Here is an 18,271-nt window from a genome sequence, read left to right as displayed (position 1 = left end):
ATCGATTCACTTTGAAATGTTTATTAAAATTATTCTTTTTGGCCAGCATGTTATGGGGTTATTTATCGGAGGAACAAGTGGAGGGAGGAATGGAGGATGGTTCCCAATTCCGCCTCGTTACGAAAAGACCTTGCAGCCCCTGCGTTTGGTTCAGACTCTGCTTTCACTCCAGCAACATCTAGTGGCATTGTCGTCTTTCCGAGTTAACCACATCGTGAAACCCAGAAGCTGACACGTGGTGGTTTTCAGATTCGCGATTCTACCCTCGGATATTGTGGCGGGCGGATCATTACGTGTCAGGCTTGCGGTCTCCAGAACTATCGGCCTCCCAGAAAATCACATAGAAAACGGCGCCGTTTTCTTTCCGCTAACTGTTCTTTAGCTGAGAGAGAGAGGAGAGAGAAATTCAAGTAGTTTTATCTTCGTCATCGTCGTTCGTTCCTCCATCCCCATCCAAGTCTTCCCCTTTCTTAATTCTGTCTAATTCTCACTCTGGGCTAGGTATTATATTATCTCCATTTCTCGTTCTCTCATGCAATTACGTGTTTTTATTTGCGATTTTGATCGTGGGTTTTCTTCGTTTATGCTCAGTCATCCTTGTTATTTTCACTTTTGTTGTATTTGTTGAAGGGTTGAAGATGAATATTTGTACGGCAGGTATGCGTTGATTTGGAATTTCCTTTCAGTAATTGTTTTGTCTGAGTTAATTCTTCAACTTTCTCGCTTCACTCGCACTAACTATTCCGGTTCTTGCGAGTTCCCTGGTTCTGCTTTTCTGTTTCATTATTTTGTATCATTTTTTAATTAAATTAAGGAGATTATTTTTAAAAAAATCAGTGGAGAACACAGAACTTCAAACGATTTTGTAAATTGGATGTGTTATCGTTTTTAATATTACTGCTACTGGTATAATTATAGTATGTATTCTGTTGCGTGTGCTTACTAAGCCTGTGGTCTCTACTTTTGGCGTATTGCCTTTGTGGATTCACGAACTTCTTGGCAGTCATACTAATAGTCTTTTTTGGGCCGTTTAAACTGGAACAAGTTTTACCACGGTTTCATACATAAAGTAATCATAAATACTCTTTACGCAGTCAAATATGCTTTATGAGTTGCATATTGGTTTCCTTCGCATGTTCACCTGGTAGTTCTGTTACTTCTTGAGACTTATTTATATAAGGGCATAAGGCCAGTATAATTTTTCTTTGTATCTACAAATGGAAGCTTAGCTTTTATGAGCGTTTAGCAGCATGCAGCTGCAGTTACACTGCCTCAACCAGTCATGGCTCTTTATGTCTTTTTGGGTTTATTTATGAAATGGCATTGTAGTTTTGACGATATCTTCTAGAACAGAAGGCTTATCTTGTTCAAACTCTTAGCAGCAAGCGGCAGCAGTTGTACCTCCACGGCTAGCTCCATTCTGGTGTTTCTCTCATCATCGCTCTCCAATTCTACCAAAATCAAGTTCCTCCCTTCGGTTTCTAGATTCTCTTCCAAGCGTATTTGCTCCTTCCCTCAAACTCACCAACGTGTTGCTATTTGCAAGCCAAATATGAACTTGTTGAATAGACTTGGGTTTGGTAGCATGAGGGCTCCGGAGAATATGGATTCCTCGATTCCTCAGGGTCCAGATGATGACATCCCTGCACCAGGCCAGCAGTTTGCCCAGTTTGGTGGTGGTTGCTTTTGGGGTGTTGAACTAGTCTTTCAAAGGGTGCCTGGGGTAACTAAGACTGAGGTTGGGTACAGTCAGGGATTTTTGCACAATCCAACCTATGAGGATATTTGTACTGGGACCACAAACCACTCAGAGATCGTCAGGGTCCAATATGACCCCAAAGAATGTAGCTATGACACTTTGCTTGATGCGTTCTGGGATAAGCATGATCCTACCACTCCGAATCGACAGGTATAGTAGAGCTCTTTCCTTGTTCTATAACCCTTGTTGTGATTGATGGAATTGATCTGGTAATTGAGTTAGATGCTTTTTGAATTTCAAGTGGGATGTCCGGACTTTGCTGATGCACATGATAAATGTAGATAGTGGATTGTGAACTGAGATAGTTTTGGTTAACTTCATGAATTATTACTTTAAGGGTTTGATATGCACGAAAAATTTGATTTAATGTCTTATTTGTGCAAAGCTGTAATTTGATATTGGTTGTTCCTGTTGATGGTTAGCCTTCTAGGTTTGCAATCGTGCTTTCGTTTGTATGTTTATGTTTTTATTTTTTGTTTTTTTGGTTTTTGGTTATGTCTGTGTGCTTTTGTATGTTTAAATGCATTTCTGTTGATATGGCATACGCTTGAAATTACTACATTTTTTTTTGAATCAAATTTTCTGCTTCACTTGCACATTTTCCTGATTCAACTGGATAAATCTTGAAATGCAATTTACTTCTGATAATTTGGATCCCTTGAAGTACATCACTGGGGTGAAGTAGAGAGAAATAGGAAGGAAGCAGTGGGCCCCACTTTTTAAGATTAACATGTGTATTACTTTGAAAGGTGGGAACTGCCATTCTCTTCTTATAGCTCTTCTTCACTAAGGCTAGTTACTTCAAAGGATCCACATTAGGATTGAATGTTTCAACTTTGACATCCAAATCCAAAATCTAAGATGGAAATTTCTATGCCGTTTTGTTTTGTCCTGTTCAAACTTCCTCTTTATGGGTCATGTTTTCTTGTTATAAAATTCATGGAATTATTGGTAAGTTCCTGAATCTCTGAATTCCAGAAGTGCTTTCATCACAAATGACACTGTTTGGTGTTGACTTGTGAGTACAGATAAAAATATGGGGAAATAGAGAGATCATGCATCTCACCTTCTACCATGCTATTATGGATATGTAATAGTTCATCAGTTATTCATAGGATGCTTCCAAGCCTTGCATTCTGAGTTGGATCGATTCAAATGCTTTTGATGCAAGCCACATTGTTTTATTGATAATGGCAGTGTGAATATCAAGATTAAGACAAAATTATTGGTTAATCCTGCAACCTGAGTGGGAGATTGAGCAAGTTCAACCGTTCAGCACAGCCAGCCACCTACATACAGTCAAAAGGGAAAATAGGAAAAATAAGAAAGACACAGCGCAATCACTAGAGCGCCTTATCACATACTAGCATTTGAGAGGCCTGCATTCTCCCCACTGTCCATCGTTGCCTGGCACCTTTCCATACCTCCACCATATGTTCGAGTTCTTTATGTTGTTGCCCCCCTCTCTTGCCAACTTACCCTTTGTATCTGTCTTTCTTTCTGCCATAAACTTGGGCTGGCATTCCAAGACCAATGCTATTTGCATACCCATCGGCTTTATGCCTTGTTCTTTTTGGGATGAGAATTAGTAGCATGAATTTGATTTCACATTTGTGTGTCTATTTATATTCTTGACGCACATGGCCCTGGCTTGCACCTGAGTTAATTATCAAGTTCGACTTTGACTTGCATTTTTTTAAGCCTCAGATTACTCATGAACATACTTCTTGATGTTTGTAAGCACTTGAAAGAGCCTTTTTTTTTTTTTAAAATCTTATTTTGACATGGAATTATGAACATTAATAACTGCACTATATTACATTTATAAGTCTCCAGAAACTATAAATGTAGCTGCATTCAAGTTAGAATGAAAAAAAGTGTGGCGGGGCAATTTGAACTCGGATGGAGTAACTGTATGGTTTGTGGTTGTTGTTGAAATGCTGCCAGACGTTGCGCATGCATCCTGTAGCTCAACCACTTAATGGCGCTTTAACCTTGATGTGTGGCAGGGGAATGATGTGGGAACACAGTACAGATCTGGAATATACTATTACACTCCTGAACAAGAGAAAGCAGCCCGAGAGTCAATGGAAAGACAACAGCAGAAGTTAAACAGGAAGATCGTTACAGAGATTCTTCCGGCCAAGAAGTTCTACCGGGCAGAAGAATACCACCAGCAATACCTTGAGAAAGGAGGCAGGTTCGGTTTCAAGCAGTCTGCTGCCAAAGGGTGCAACGATCCAATTCGATGCTATGGCTAAGATTATGATTATGTGGGAGCAGAAGTATCAGTTCAGACCTGGATGCTGAATGTCTATAGCTTTGTGATAGTGAGTATCTGTTAATATATTCATAGAGCTTCTGAAAAATTCCTACTGTATTGTGTAGTTTAAGGTAGGTCATAAAATCAATTTGTAGAGATGATCATGTATTGGTGTGCGACAGTTGAAGTTCTTGTTTTGCCGGTGGAGTGGGAATGCTGCGTTATTTGAACCTATTTAATATTTTGGTAATGGCGTGTGTGATAGAAATAGAGGTGAGATGAATAATGTCTTGGAATTGAATGCAAGTGAGTTGATATGTCAGTTTCATTGGTTCATTTTCAGGCTGACTTTTCATGCAGTTTACTGTGGAACTTTGAGAAGGGAATAGTCCCTAAGGAACAAAGCAATAAAGTGAATTTATGATGGGTGGCAACTTTTTTTATTTGAGAGAGAAGTATTTCCCAAATTTTAAGAAAACGAAGTTGAGTCAAATAAGAACTTACTGGATGACACGAACTGTATTTCACTTCAAATATGCTCGGTTTAAATAAATGGGGATTGTAATTAGCATGTGTATGCATTGCCTTTGGGATTGTAATTAACAAATGAAGTTCAAAATAATACTATCTTGTTATGAACACAAATTCAGAGGGAAAGTCAGTTCTAAAATATTGGTATATTGGATGTGAGAGTTTTTTGAATTAATATAAAACTTGCTTAGAATAGTTTATAAGTAATTTTTTACGGAATATGAGATAAGTATAAAAGAAATTTTGTTTTAATTTATATGAAATGTGTTTATAAATGGTTTCAATCATGATAGCAAATATGACCATATAAGCGCTGTGGCATGAGCCTTATAAGGCCACTTCTTCTATTTTCTTCTTCTTCTTTTTTGGGAAATAATGACTATTTTTATGCATGGAATAGAGATCTAGCAGGCGGATTTTATTTTAATTTTGCCCTGCAAAAATTCTAATGGAACCTCGCCCTATTGATTTTTTTCAAGAAAAAAATATGAGTAGCCCCCATGCCTGCGCTAGAAAGTGAAGTACAGAAACCATGATGAGGCATGGCCCGCAGTTACTATGGAGATTTTGTGGATTTCATCACAATCCTTTTAGCCCTTTTCATGCAACCACACTCACCAAACACATACGACACAATAATAAATCAATTTGCTTTTTAAGGGAGCTCACTAAGTTGGGATTAAATAGCCGTTTAGCCCCTCTTTTTTAAATTAGATTAAACCAAAAAGAAGACTAGTAGAGTGTTTGGATAAAACCAAAAACCTGGTTTCAGAAGTGCTTTTACGAATTACGAAGTAAATATGTGGAGGAGTTACCTCGTTTTGCGGAAAGTGCTTCTGAAACCACGGTTTCAGAGCATCCAACAGGCCTAGATCTAAAGTCCCAACTCTCTTTTTAAACAACAAAATAAGAAAAGGTGAATATTTAATTAGTTAAAATAATTGGGGGGCGGGGGTTGTCTGTAACTGTGGGAGGCATTTAATTTTAGAGGGCCATGTGAGTGTGTGGCCTGTGGGTTTGTCGCACATGGGAAGAGGAGGCACATAGGAGAGACACGTGGCGAGGTGAGGGAGAGACACGTGGCGAGTCCCTCGGATGCCTTTGCGGAGGGATCCTAACTTATGGAACCGAACAAATAGAAGAGTGTACAGCCCACGCTGACGCTGCACAGCTGCCCCCTCCCCAGTGCACTTATCATTCATTCAGGCCCGCCCTTCACCAATGGCTTTCGACGGTATCCCCGACAACCCCGCCTCTTCTCCACGCTCTCCTGTCGCGCGTGTTGTCAACGTCGCTATTTTATCTTGCAATGAAATTTTAATACTACCCATTCTTATCCTTAATTCTTAATATAAGAGTTATTTAAGTAATTTAGATAAATTAAAAATTTATTAAATAAATTTAAAATATTTATGTTCATTTTTTTACTCTAAATTAATTTGTCTCACTTATATATTGATAGGTAATACAATAATACATATAACATTTTAGAAAGATTATGTAGCATATACTATAATGAAGTAATTTAATAATTTTTTAATATTTTAAAATTAATCGAATGGATCTTATATTAAAGATTGGATGGACTGTAAGTGGATTTCTTTGGGAAAATTAACCTTATATGCATGTTTAAAGAATTAATGGTTCGTTAACACCAAAATTTAAGTGTGGATATTTTTAATGTATGAAAACATAACGGTTACTATTTGTCAGTTAATTTTCAAACAGGAGTTTATGAATAAATTTTTCTATTTTTTGTCTGGCCTGAAACAATTCTTTCTACTACAGTCAGAAGTTTGATTTTTCCATAATTTCTTAGGTGCTTACTTGAAAACAAGTAAATCTAATGTGATAGTTTCTCTCAAAATGTAGATCTGTGATGTTTTTGTTGGACGATATTTAGGTTATGATTATTGTCATTATTTTTTTTTCCCATCATATATTCATATGTGATGATTAACATGCATTTATTTATTTATTTTGCTTTTGGATTTTCTCTTTGATTGATTTTTCATTTAGGGACAAGGTGTTTCTAAATTTCACTTTGTAATTCTATAAGCCGTACGTCGTTGTCATTTCAAAATACAGAAACAATTTATTGAAAATTTAACAGGTTAATAATTAATTACCTAATTAAAAGTTACTAATTAACTTGAGTTTTTTTAAAACGTTTTTATTATAAATAAATTATTTTATTTTTAAACTGGAAAGTTCCCAGTTACCCAATAATGATTAATTTCCCATGCACTATGTTTCAAAATGCCCATCATGTAACCTTTTTATAAGCTGCCTTGACCGTTGAAATTCTTATGCTGGTCGACCATTCACTTTATCTTGCACAGTTATTAGTTAGTTACTTTAAGACTTACGAGTGAACATACCAAAAATTCCTTAACACACACACACACTTGACCAAGTTTTTTTTAAAAATCATTTTTAATTAGGGAAAATTGCAAAAAAAGACCTTGGAATTGTAAAACGCAGATAGGGACCCTTGACAACTTCACTTTAGGTTTTGACAAGAATAATGCCCTGAAGTTGTCAAAACCCAAAGTGAAGTTGTCAAGGGTCCCTATCTGCGTTTTTGCAATTCCAAGGTCTTTTTTTGCAATTTCCCCTTTTAATTAATTAGATAGATCTCTGTGTAGTTGTATAGAGTTTAACGACAAATTAAATAGAATTTTTTTTATAGTTTGATAAAGAATTGTTCATTGGGTTATATTTTAAGTTTGTTTCTACACTCTTTTTTTAAAAAAAAAAAAAATTAAAATCGTCGACAGGATGAACATGTTTATAATTTTTTATTTCAAAGAAAATTGATTTGATACATCTAACGAAAGGAATACGAGGCGAGGCCATTGTTGTTTCTCATCCGAACTTGGATATAACTTACGAAACTATTTATTCCTCCAATCCTAAATGTAAGACTCTTATACTAATGTGTATAAAGGTCTTATATTTAGGACTGGAGGAGTATCGTTTTTTTTAACTGAAAAATATTTTTTGGCCGTGAATTTTTAAGTATGAAATTAAAAGTTCCGTGCTTTATAAATATGATAGATATGGATTTTTTTCTCCCTTAAGTGAAACATGACGGAAAAAAAATATGAAAAGAAAAAAAGTAACGAAATTGTTTTATCATTGAAAGTCGAAACTAGGTAGATTCCCCTACGTGGGGATGCCAAGATTCAAATCATAACGTCTCTTCTGGCGAAAGGGCAAAAAAAATATCCCCATGGTTCTTCGGGGAAGCCGCTGAAACACACGACGTCGTTTCGTTCCCCAAACTAGAACCAAATTGTGCCGTGGTAATTTCCTAATTTCACCCCCGGGAAAAAATGGAGAAGGAGAATACTTGTAAGAGATACGTTGACCGTAGAAACATACGGAGTGACTTGCGTATTTTGTATCCGATTACGTCGTTTTCTCAGCTAATCTCTGAAAACGCCATGTCCCTCTCTCTCTTGCGGAGGCATAGCGTCCCTCTCCCTCTCCCTGTTTCTCTCTGTACTTTCTCGTGTTCTCACAGGCTCACACCTGCACACACTTCACAAGCTCCATCACAAACACACACAGATTCTCGCTTAGTTTCGCTCTCCCTCTGTCCCCCTCTTTACCCCTCTGTCTCTGTATCTATCTTCGTTGCTTTCTCCCTGGGGATATTTATGCAGGAAGCAATACTCTATCTGCATATCTGAGTGGCCCACACTCGCCGGAGAAGATGAAAGTTTCAGGCAAGTCTCAACACCCACCAAAATGTTCGGAGAATATTCTTTCGAGGACTCGAAATCCGTCACCGGACTCAGATCTTCAGCCTCCCAAGTCGTCTCACCGACGAAACCCAGAACCCCATTGGCCCGGTTTAGGAAAAATGGTGCTCCTTTGGGTCGACGGAGCCGACCTGAAACCCCTTTACTGAACTGGAAGACCGATGATAAAGGGCAGAACAAAGATCCACTTGACGAGGATGAGAAGTCGGATGCTGGATGCGGCAGGAGAGCCAAAGGGAAGAAGCAAAGAGAGGCGAGCGTGTCTGTTAGGAAGCTCGCCGCTGGGCTGTGGCGGTTGCAGCAGCCGGAGATGGCGCCGGCTAGGTCGGGACTGCAGGTAGCTTCAGTATTGCTTTTGGATTTGTGTTTTTGTTTACTATAGATCCGTAGCATTCATTCTCATGCCTATGTTTCTTGCATTAGCTGCTTTTGATTGAAGTTCTGTTTTGCAGCATTGAGCTAATTTATCCTCATCATTGTCTCATCATTGGGAGTAAATACATTCAAGATTTGTTTTTTTGCTGATTTGATTGTTGCTTGATGTTGAAGTCTATGGTTGACTTTTGAGATTGGATCTTTATCATCATTCTCCAAGCTACTTTTTGTGTTTTGCCATATATTGGACTTCCAGAGGAAGATACTCAACTGTCTTTTCGAGCTTAAAAAGTTATGTCTAGTTCATTGATTTCGAGTTCTACTGAAAAACTTCTTACGAGTCACGACCTTACTGTTCTTTAGTGCTATGTAAAATGCAGTTAGGGTTTACCTGTGGACATGGATAACCTAATATTTACTTGATTTCTATGCAATATCTTTTTTCCCATTCTTTGATGTTTATTATCTCCAGTTGCTGCCCTTCCACTTAGTTTATTTGGATGCATTTTATAATTTAAGCATGACTTCATTTGGATCCTTTTTTCTGCATCCTTTATGCACCAGGATCTGTTATTAGAAATCAGAGCATTTCTATTAGTATCAGAGAATTTCTTTTCCTTGTTGCTTGGTATTCTTGTGCCATATTTTTCAATGTGGTTAGCATCATTTGCATACTGATTGTGTTTTTACTCCTCAACAGCATGGAATTGGCCATGGAGGCCACCGGTTTCCCAATCATCAAAATGGTGTTATCAATGGTTCTGATCTGAACAATGTATTACAAAGCCCTCGTTCCGTTGTTGGTGCAAAGAATGGACACTTCTGTGAGGTGTGGTATTTTTTCTTTCTCAATTGAAGTACTTAAAGTGTCCATAGTTCCTTGTGCTTGAAGATTATTGAGTAAAGGCCGTAGAGTCACAATTTTCTTCTATACTGCATTGTGATCTCCTTGCCTGACCAGGCATGTGAGGACCAACTTTAAATCAGTAGTTTACTCTCTGTGCAAAAGTCACTTGAGATATGCTTCCAATTATAATATCATGAGCAATGTGCAGTTGATGATTTGCTAGTGTTGAAATGAAGCATACATTAAGGACCTGTTCGTCTGCATGAGTACACACGCGCACATCCAAGCACAGTTTGACATGACAGTAATCCCTAATGGAAGCTTTAAATTGACAAGTAGAAATGATATAGAAGAGCTTCTGGTGAAAGAACATGCGTTGAAGTTTTAGTTGACTTTTTAGTGTTGCTTAGATTCATGATGTGTGAAGTTTGTTTAGGCTTCATTAGAAGGGCATGGATTGTTACCACACTTCTTTTAATGTAAGCTCACATGTTGAAAGTAGCATTTAAAATATCAACCATAGGAGGACTTTTTTTTTGGGGTATAATAAGAAGCTTGAAATGCTGATCTCAATTCCTCAATTTTTCAGCTTGGGCCATCTTTCCTTCTTTCCAACCCTGCAATGGAGGGGGCAACAAAGTGGGATCCTGTCTGCTTGAAAACCCTTGATGAGGCGCAACATATCTACAACCAAATGAAACTTCTTGATCAAAAGGTGAGCGCTGTATCTGTCGTTTCTGCTCTTGAATCTGAACTTGACCAGGCTCGAGCACGCATTCAAGAGCTTGAGACTGAGCAGCACACCTCAAAAAAGAAACTTGAGCATTTCTTGAGGAAAGTAAGCGAGGAAAGGACATCATGGAGAAGCAGAGAGCATGAGAAAATCCGTGTGTACATTGATGACATTAAAGCAGAATTAAACCGAGAAAGGAAAAGTCGCCAGAGGACTGAAATTGTCAATTCAAGGTTAGTGAATGAATTGGCAGATGCTAAATTATCAATTAAGCGTTGTATGCAAGATTATGAGAAGGAAAGAAAGGCCAGAGTATTGATTGAGGAAGTATGTGATGAGCTTGCTAAAGAAATTGGAGAAGACAAGGCTGAAGTTGAAGCATTGAAAAGGGAATCTATGAAACTTAGAGAAGAAGTGGAAGAGGAGAGGAAGATGTTGCAGGTGGCTGAAGTATGGCGCGAAGAACGTGTTCAAATGAAATTAATAGATGCAAAAGTTGCTCTTGAAGAGAAATACTCACAGATGAATAAACTTGTAGCAGATTTGGAGAGTTTTTTGAAGTCAAAATGTGCAGACTTCGATCCAAAGGAGATGAGAGAGGTACAGTCACTTCGACAGGCTGCGGCTGCAGTGAACATACAGGATATCAAGGGATTTTCGTATGAACCCCCTAATCCAGACGACATTTTTGCCATTTTTGAAGAAGTAAACGGTGGTGAACCCGCTGAAAGGGAGATTGAACCTTGTGTTGCTTATTCTCCAGCTAGTCGTGCATCAAAGATTCACACAGTGAGCCCTGAAGCCAATATGATAGCTAAGGATATCATGCAGAGATGTTCAGATTTATACATGGATGATAACGGAGAGATAGAGGATGAAAGTGGATGGGAAACTGTAAGCCATATTGAGGATCAAGGCTCAAGTTATTCACCAGAAGGTAGTGCTTCTTCTGTGAACAAGAATCACCACCGAGAGAGTAATGTCTCAGGAAGTGTGCTGGAGGAATGGGAAGAAAATTGCGGTGACGAGACCCCAATAACTGAAATCAGTGAAGTCTGCTCGGTTCCACCAACCAAGCAAACAAAAAAGGTCTCATCCATAGGAAGGATTTGGAAGTCATGCCCAAACAATGGGGAAAATTATAAGACAGTCTCAGTGGATGGTGTCAATGGTAGGCTTTCAAATGGAAGGTTATCTTGTGGTGGCCTCCTGTCACCTGATCGGGGATCCAGTAAAGGCGGGCTGAGCCCCAGAGATCTTTTATGCCAGCTGAGTTCTCCCGATTCAGGAAATCCGCACGGACATCGAGGTATGAAGGGATGCATTCCTCGCAGTACGCAGAAGAATAGTCTGAAAGCCAGGCTTATGGAGGCTCGGATGGAAAGCCAGAAACTCCAATTGCGCCATGTACTCAAGCAAAAGATATAGATTTAAGCAGAAGCAGAATTTGCTGGCCATTGTATCTGAAGAATGATTAACAGGAGGCAGTTCATTTAATTTAGCACTATGGAAAGTACAAGCATCTTCCGGAAGCTGTGCTACAAGGGATGAAGGGCCATGAATAAACTCACATTCCCCACCTCAGACTGTGGCCATATCATGCCTTGGTTCTTCAATATAATCTCAGGCTAGGCACTGAGCAGATAGTCTTTTCCAGCCCAACGTACCTGATTGCCTCAATACAATGCAATAATCTGGACTGGGAAATAGCCCTGTTTTGTAGTATGTCTTGATTTTGTGCAGGATCCTAGCAAAATCTTAGGGAAGCATGTTGCTTTTAGTGTATAATTTATGTCTGAGGACAAATATATCAAATGAGAAATTAGATTATCACGCAGCATTGATGGCACCGGTATTCTGTGTATTATGTTTTCTGCGGAGCAAGAGTGGTTCAGGTGCATTGAACTAAGAAAGAGACAACTGGAAAAATGAAACCAAAAAAAATAAAATTTTCGACAATAGTATTGATATGATGTGATTAAATTATGATATATTATTTCTAGTTCTAAATATAAAAACTGGTTGATTAATTTGAGGAGATTAAGAAAATAAGTTAAGTTAATTATTTATAATAAATAGTTGTTGTTTTTTTTTTAAAATACCTTTGTTAGTGTATTGGTTAGAACTACCATTATTAGAAAAATTATTTTTTCTAGAATAAAATACATAAATATGAGAGATAAAGTGGATTAGGGTTTTATATTTAGAATCAAAATAAAAGTCAAACAAGGTCTTATATTAAAGATCGAAGGTAGTATTATATGTGGATTAAGCACTGGAAAATGAAATTAGTATGTTATTTTAAATAATATGAAAATTATGGATATGCTATTTGAATACATGGAATATGAAATTATTATGAGATATATGAAAATTTATGAGAATAAAATTTTTTTTCAAAAAGGTTTAATGATAATTATGATGAGACATATTTTGCAATGATGCAATAATTTTTGAATATTAAATATAATAATATATGTTCACCAAAAAGAAAATGTAATAGTTTATGAAAACAGGATGTTGTTACAGCGTATGTAAATGGCTCATTAAATATTGAAATTTACATAAAAGTGATTGCAAGATATAAATTGCCAGAGTCATGTCCAAAAGGACCGTTCAATGCATAAATGTTATATGAATTAAAATAATTTGTGCATATATCACTAACTCAAGAAAATTGCATCGGAAAAATGAACAACTTTATATTTTACCCGTCTTGTAGATGAAATCATTGAATATCCAAATGAATTCAAAATCATATCACTTTGTATGCAACAATGAATCAAATGGGTCTAAAAGCATTATATATTTATGGCAATAGTTATATATCTTGTTAATATCATATTTGCAATAATTGTGTTGGCAAAACTTAGGTTTTTGTAAGTACACAAATACATATTGAAATAGATATTTAATTTGATATTTTGAGAAATCATTACACGATGTCATTTTATTCTAAAGAAATTGAACATAAAAAAACAAATATAATTAAGACTCATTGAAATTTCAAAATGAAAATTATTTAAAAATCTAGAATGGAAAATTTTTTTAATAAAAAGTTCGAATATGTGTTAAAATGATAAAAAAATAAAGAGGTGATATTATATTTTTAAAAATTCATCTATCCTTCAATTTATATTGTTATAACTGGATTTAAATACAAGTGAGTCATCTATGCAGCTATATATCATTCTTCTTCATTTGCAGTGGTATTCTCTTATCTAATAATTTTTTTTTTACCAGAGAAATCTAATAATATTACGCTTTTTTATTGAAAAAAATTATATAACTATTGGTGAAATCCGGGCGGACCGAACTGGCCAGCCCGCGTTTTACTTCCACGGTTTCACCCAAGCCTCGTTCACCGACCCGCCAAATTATTCTACTTTCATCAATTCCCTCCATTTTCTTCTCAAATTCAAAACCCAACTCTTCGGATCTTTCGTTTACATTTCATCTTTCACTTCCCATTCCGTGTAATTCTGCTTCGATGGCAGATTGTGAAGCTCCCTCCTTCTCTCTCGGTCTTGATTTGGATCACACTGTCGATGAATCAGCTCCTCGTTCTCCGCTCAGTCCTCCCCGTGCTTCTGCGCGCGCGGAGGATGAGGAAGGCTTCGGCCCCGATGTGGCCGAGTCTGACCCGGATATGGCTCCTGACCCACCACCTCGGATTCTGAAGAGGCTACGCCGAGGGCCAGGTGATGGGTCGGCGTCGTCCGTCCAGAGGCAGAAGGGGCTACCGTCGGGGTTTGACGGTGATGATGATATCGAGGATTTCTCTGACGAGGAAGACCTTCACGGTAACAGCTTATACCTCGTCGCACCTCTTTCTATCTACTCTTCTTGTCTTGGATTTCGTAATAACGTTTCTCGAAAGAGGAGGTTCCCTTGATTGGAATGGGTCAGTACTTTGTTGTGCATTTATTGATCTTTTTATATAGTCGGGAGGCAGGGACAATATTGAAAGAAGTCTCATTGAATTAATACCTGTTTCGAACTGAACTTAATAGCGTTCCCGAAGGAGAAGATGGGGGTTTGGAAATTCTCTTTCCTTCGATCCTTCTAGTTTTTTTTTTTATCACTATTCGGTGGTTCTTTAGGATATATGATTTGAGAACTACTTCATTAGTTCAAGTAATTAGGCCTCTCTAGGTGTTTAGAATAATTTCGGTCTTCAATGGGTGCAGCCATATAAATTGTTATCACCTTTTAATACAGTGAAATACCAAACCCTATCGATTATAACATCTGTTAATGGACATGGTTCGATGAACTCCATATTTCAGTCCTTGCATTATAGTTACTCTTCCCTGTGTGCAAATTTCAAATCATATTTTGATTTGCTTATGCTTTATTTGTCACTAAATTTATTGTGCTTCTTCCATGTCAGGTCAAGCACGCCCATCAAAATGGAATCAACCTTTATGTAGCAGCTCCAAAGTTTCATTGAATGGGTCTGGAGTTTTAACTACTCATTCATCTGGAAACTGCAAAGAAAGGAAAATAAAAGAATCTTCAGGAGGTATCCTGGGTTCTGCCCCAATGGAGATGGGCCAGAGTGGGTTGATGTTTCCAAAGTTGACAACTAGTCCTCTTCGTAGGTTTCAGTTACTTGATTCTGATTCTGATTCTGATGAGCCTGTAAGTGAAGATGTTAGGGGTGGCCACAAGATTGATCCATGCTTCAAGGAACCATCATGTAAGTCAAGCGAATTTGTAACTTCTTTTGACCAAAGTAGAAAAGCATCAATTAGGAGGCACCAAAATCAGGATCTATGGAAAGATTTCTCTCCAGTGAAGAGCTTTTCAATTCCAACACCTGCACTGAATGAGGTTTGTGAAGAATACTTCCGTTCTGCAATGGACAAAGACGTGGAAACACCAGTATCCACAAGTCACAATGAGAGCTTGTTTGAGTCCACTAGCTGTCAAAGGAATGAACAAATATGGAATTCAGCTTATCCACCTCCTCCAGCCCATCAATATTTTTTCCACAAGGATCCAAGAATTAGGCAATTAGTTCGAAGTCGCCTGTGCAATTTTTATCCGCTAGGTGTTGACAAAGTGAACCACCAACCTAACGCATCACATATTGATTACATGTACATTCCGTTGACTTTTTATCTGACCATTGGCATCTATTGGTATTAGTTTTAAAAATGATAGACTAATCTCTGGAGGCTATGATGCATTATGGGTTTATTTTGATTTCAGGGGACAATTTGGCAATGGAGAAGCTTCCAAAAGAAAGGAAGTTCGGAATGGTTGTGTTGAGAAAAGTTCGACTAGAGGAAGAAAGAAACCAAAAGAAGTGGCTGTTGAAGAACCTGTTCATGCTTCTGGGGGCTGGGTGACTCCGAAAATTAATTCTTCTTTAGGCGGTGGGGAATCTTCTAAGAGGACAGCAGCCAAAAGAAGTAAAACAAAAACTTCGTCAAAGGGAAAAAGTAAAGCAAACATGCCTGCTTCTTCAGAAATCTTGCATGCTTCTGCAAATTGGGTGGAACCAAAGAACTGTGCCAACAGGCCGAAGGATGCAGGCAGAAGACGTGTTCAAGCAAAGGGTAAATCTGTGGGTCATTGGTTTACGGCACCAGATGGAAGAAAGGTGAGGCCAGACTGATACTTTCATATTTGTTTAGTGTTTTTAATGTGGTCAACTAATTGAAATTATTCACTTGACTGACGGCACATTCAGGCTATAGAAATGATGTCTACTGATTGATTAAAAAATGGTAACTTTATGATTATCATGTGAGGAAAATCCTTCTTGTATGCTGTTAAGGATACTAATGGATATAGTGAAATGTAGGAGCATCACGTATCATGATTTTTGTCTTCGGTGGAAATAGTGCTGTGTGATTTGATCCTTGGAATTCCTTTCTAGTATAACACAATGCCCTTAATTTACCTTTGTATATGCCAACATCTAGACAATAACTAATTTGTTACTCTCATTCTGCCTTTTTTTTTTTTTTTGTGGGTCTGGCATTCTGTAAGATACCATTGCTTCAATTGCTATATATTTTAATATGTAGCACTAGGTTGGCTATTCTACTCTTCTAGTTCTTAATGTAAGATCTCATTAATTAATTGAATAGATTAAGAATATTAGTTAAATTATTTAATATGATATGTTTTTTCTAAGACACTTAAGTATCTTTCTTAATTCCCTCCATCCCTCTCTTATTTGATCATTATTGGGGGAATATCAATAAGGTTAATTTGGAAAAAAATTGATAAACATGTTGAATAAGTCTTACATATAAGACTGATATCAACTCTCTAATTAGATCCTACATTAAGGATTGAAGGAGTATTTTTTATAATCAATGCATAATGGATAGTTTTTGGTTATTGCTTTTCAAATTTCTCAATACTGCTGACAGTTATGCTCACTGCATGTTATGGCTCTTCTAACCACCAGCAAACTTCTCCATGTCCAAATGTAGTTGTTATGTTTTGATGAAGGTTTAAATGTTGAATTTTGATGGCTTGTACAGCAATATATTAGACTGTCTTCACTATTTGAACATATAATGGCAATAATGCTAATGCTGCTGGCTTGCATTTATCTTGTAGTTATCATTAATTGAAATTTGTCAAGTGAATGGCTTAAATATGCGATTATTAGTTCAAAGCATAGTTTGGCATATTACGTGAGATCTTGATCCTCTGTTCATTGCAGGTATATGTCACCAAAGATGGGCAGGAGTTGACAGGCCGAGCTGCTTATAGGCATTATCGGAGGGTAAATGTGAATTGCATCCTCTAGTGATTGCTGTATTTGCGGGATGGATCTGGCTCTGAATGACTTTGAATTTTGCAGGAAAGTGGATCAGGATTCAAAAAATCAAAGAAGGGAACCAGTGCCAAGAAGAAAACGAACTGAATCTTAGTGTAAAGCCGTTGGTTCCTGTCTGTCTTTCCCACATCATGCACATTAGTCATAGATCTCATGGCAAGATTTTGGTTCAATTACCACCGGCTTCTTTTTATGTGTTGAGGAAATTGGCAAACAGCTAGTTAACACGCGCGGAATCTGATTCGGGGCTCTTGTTGCATGGTGAATTGACCGAGATAAAATTCACACAAACAATTCCCTGTCATCTAGGGCCATTTGATGTCGACCGAATTCCCTATGCCGAGTTCTTCTAGAGCTACCCAAGTGGTTCTGTAGATTCTAGAGTTGTGGTCCTACTGGTCAACAGTGCCCAACAAAGATGGACCAAGGCCCTAGATTGTCTGAAATTTCTTCTCATGCATGTATATTTCCAGATGTGGACGTCTGGGATGTTGAATTTTCCTGATAATCATGAATGTTCTTTGCAGTTTCAATGCGTTTTAGCAGCTCAAGAACATGGCAGACTAAGAGTTGACTTGCAAGCCAGAAAGTTGATGACCAATGGGACTTTGTCTAAAGTCATCATTGATGTCTTAATCCAGGGGGACCGAAGCTTAAAAGAAACTGGCAAGAACGTATGAAGTTGAAGAATTGCACGTTGAAGTGGTAAGTTCAGTGGTTTTGATTTAATTTGTGACTGGGATTCAGTTGAGAATGTGAAGTATGAGCTCAAGACTCAAGTACATACAGGCATATCAGCAAATAACTTGACTAACCAAGGTAGACGAAGTCAGGCAGGCAATGGGAGGAACTAAAAATCAGACTACAAAAATGAATACACGCGCTCATATGTGCATGTATAAGCATCCCCCTATACGTGTATTCTCTTCAGAAGTGCCTCTCGCAAAGACGAAAGGGTCCTAGAATACTTATAATTGTGTTTTTGTTCGGTAGAACATTCTTTAGAATTGTTGACGCGTGACAAGCATCATAAAGAAGGCTGTTTATAAATTTTGTCACCAAAAAAAGAGGCGGTTTGCTGTTGGCAATTTTTTTTTTCAATTTTTTATATATAAATATGTATAATTTTATTTGGTAAAAATTTTGAAACAGAAACCCAAAATTAAACTAAGCTTTTTTTTTTAA

General features: G+C 37.5%; 3 protein-coding genes and 1 long non-coding RNA gene across 7 annotated transcripts; all 4 read left to right on the top strand.

Moving 5' to 3' along the window:
* Nucleotides 1–389: 389 nt before the first annotated feature.
* On the top strand, nucleotides 390–4,400 carry LOC114745582 (peptide methionine sulfoxide reductase). 4 transcript variants are annotated; one of them, XM_028933740.1, is made up of 4 exons: nucleotides 390–501; nucleotides 592–657; nucleotides 1,380–1,909; nucleotides 3,769–4,400. In XM_028933740.1, exons 2-4 carry the CDS (start codon nucleotides 639–641, stop codon nucleotides 4,018–4,020), a joined length of 801 nt encoding a protein of 266 aa, XP_028789573.1. In that variant the 5' UTR covers nucleotides 390–501; nucleotides 592–638; the 3' UTR covers nucleotides 4,021–4,400. The 4 variants fall into 4 exon arrangements, with proteins under 4 accessions (XP_028789573.1, XP_028789571.1, XP_028789572.1 ...); XM_028933738.1 differs by having other exon boundaries at nucleotides 410–501; nucleotides 631–657; nucleotides 1,383–1,909; XM_028933737.1 differs by having other exon boundaries at nucleotides 432–501; nucleotides 1,383–1,909.
* A 3,491-nt stretch (nucleotides 4,401–7,891) lies between these two features.
* LOC114745580 (uncharacterized) lies at nucleotides 7,892–11,956 on the top strand. Its single transcript, XM_028933736.1, has 4 exons — nucleotides 7,892–8,070; nucleotides 8,225–8,660; nucleotides 9,399–9,527; nucleotides 10,135–11,956. Exons 1-4 carry the CDS (start codon nucleotides 7,892–7,894, stop codon nucleotides 11,704–11,706), a joined length of 2,316 nt encoding a protein of 771 aa, XP_028789569.1. The 3' UTR covers nucleotides 11,707–11,956.
* A 1,812-nt stretch (nucleotides 11,957–13,768) lies between these two features.
* Nucleotides 13,769–15,904, top strand: LOC114745579 (uncharacterized). Its single transcript, XM_028933735.1, has 3 exons — nucleotides 13,769–14,081; nucleotides 14,672–15,383; nucleotides 15,496–15,904. Exons 1-3 carry the CDS (start codon nucleotides 13,769–13,771, stop codon nucleotides 15,902–15,904), a joined length of 1,434 nt encoding a protein of 477 aa, XP_028789568.1.
* Nucleotides 15,905–16,967: 1,063 nt separating this feature from the next.
* Nucleotides 16,968–17,619, top strand: LOC114745584 (uncharacterized). The gene is made up of 2 exons (XR_003740211.1): nucleotides 16,968–17,032; nucleotides 17,111–17,619. It is a non-coding gene; the product is annotated as an uncharacterized LOC114745584 (long non-coding RNA).
* Nucleotides 17,620–18,271: the final 652 nt, after the last annotated feature.

The sequence above is a fragment of the Neltuma alba genome, unplaced genomic scaffold, assembly GCF_004799145.2.
Source record: "Neltuma alba isolate B1F8T4 unplaced genomic scaffold, ASM479914v2 tig00004720_pilon, whole genome shotgun sequence".
NCBI lineage: Eukaryota > Viridiplantae > Streptophyta > Magnoliopsida > Fabales > Fabaceae > Neltuma > Neltuma alba.
This window is presented reverse-complemented; position numbering and strand designations above follow the sequence as displayed.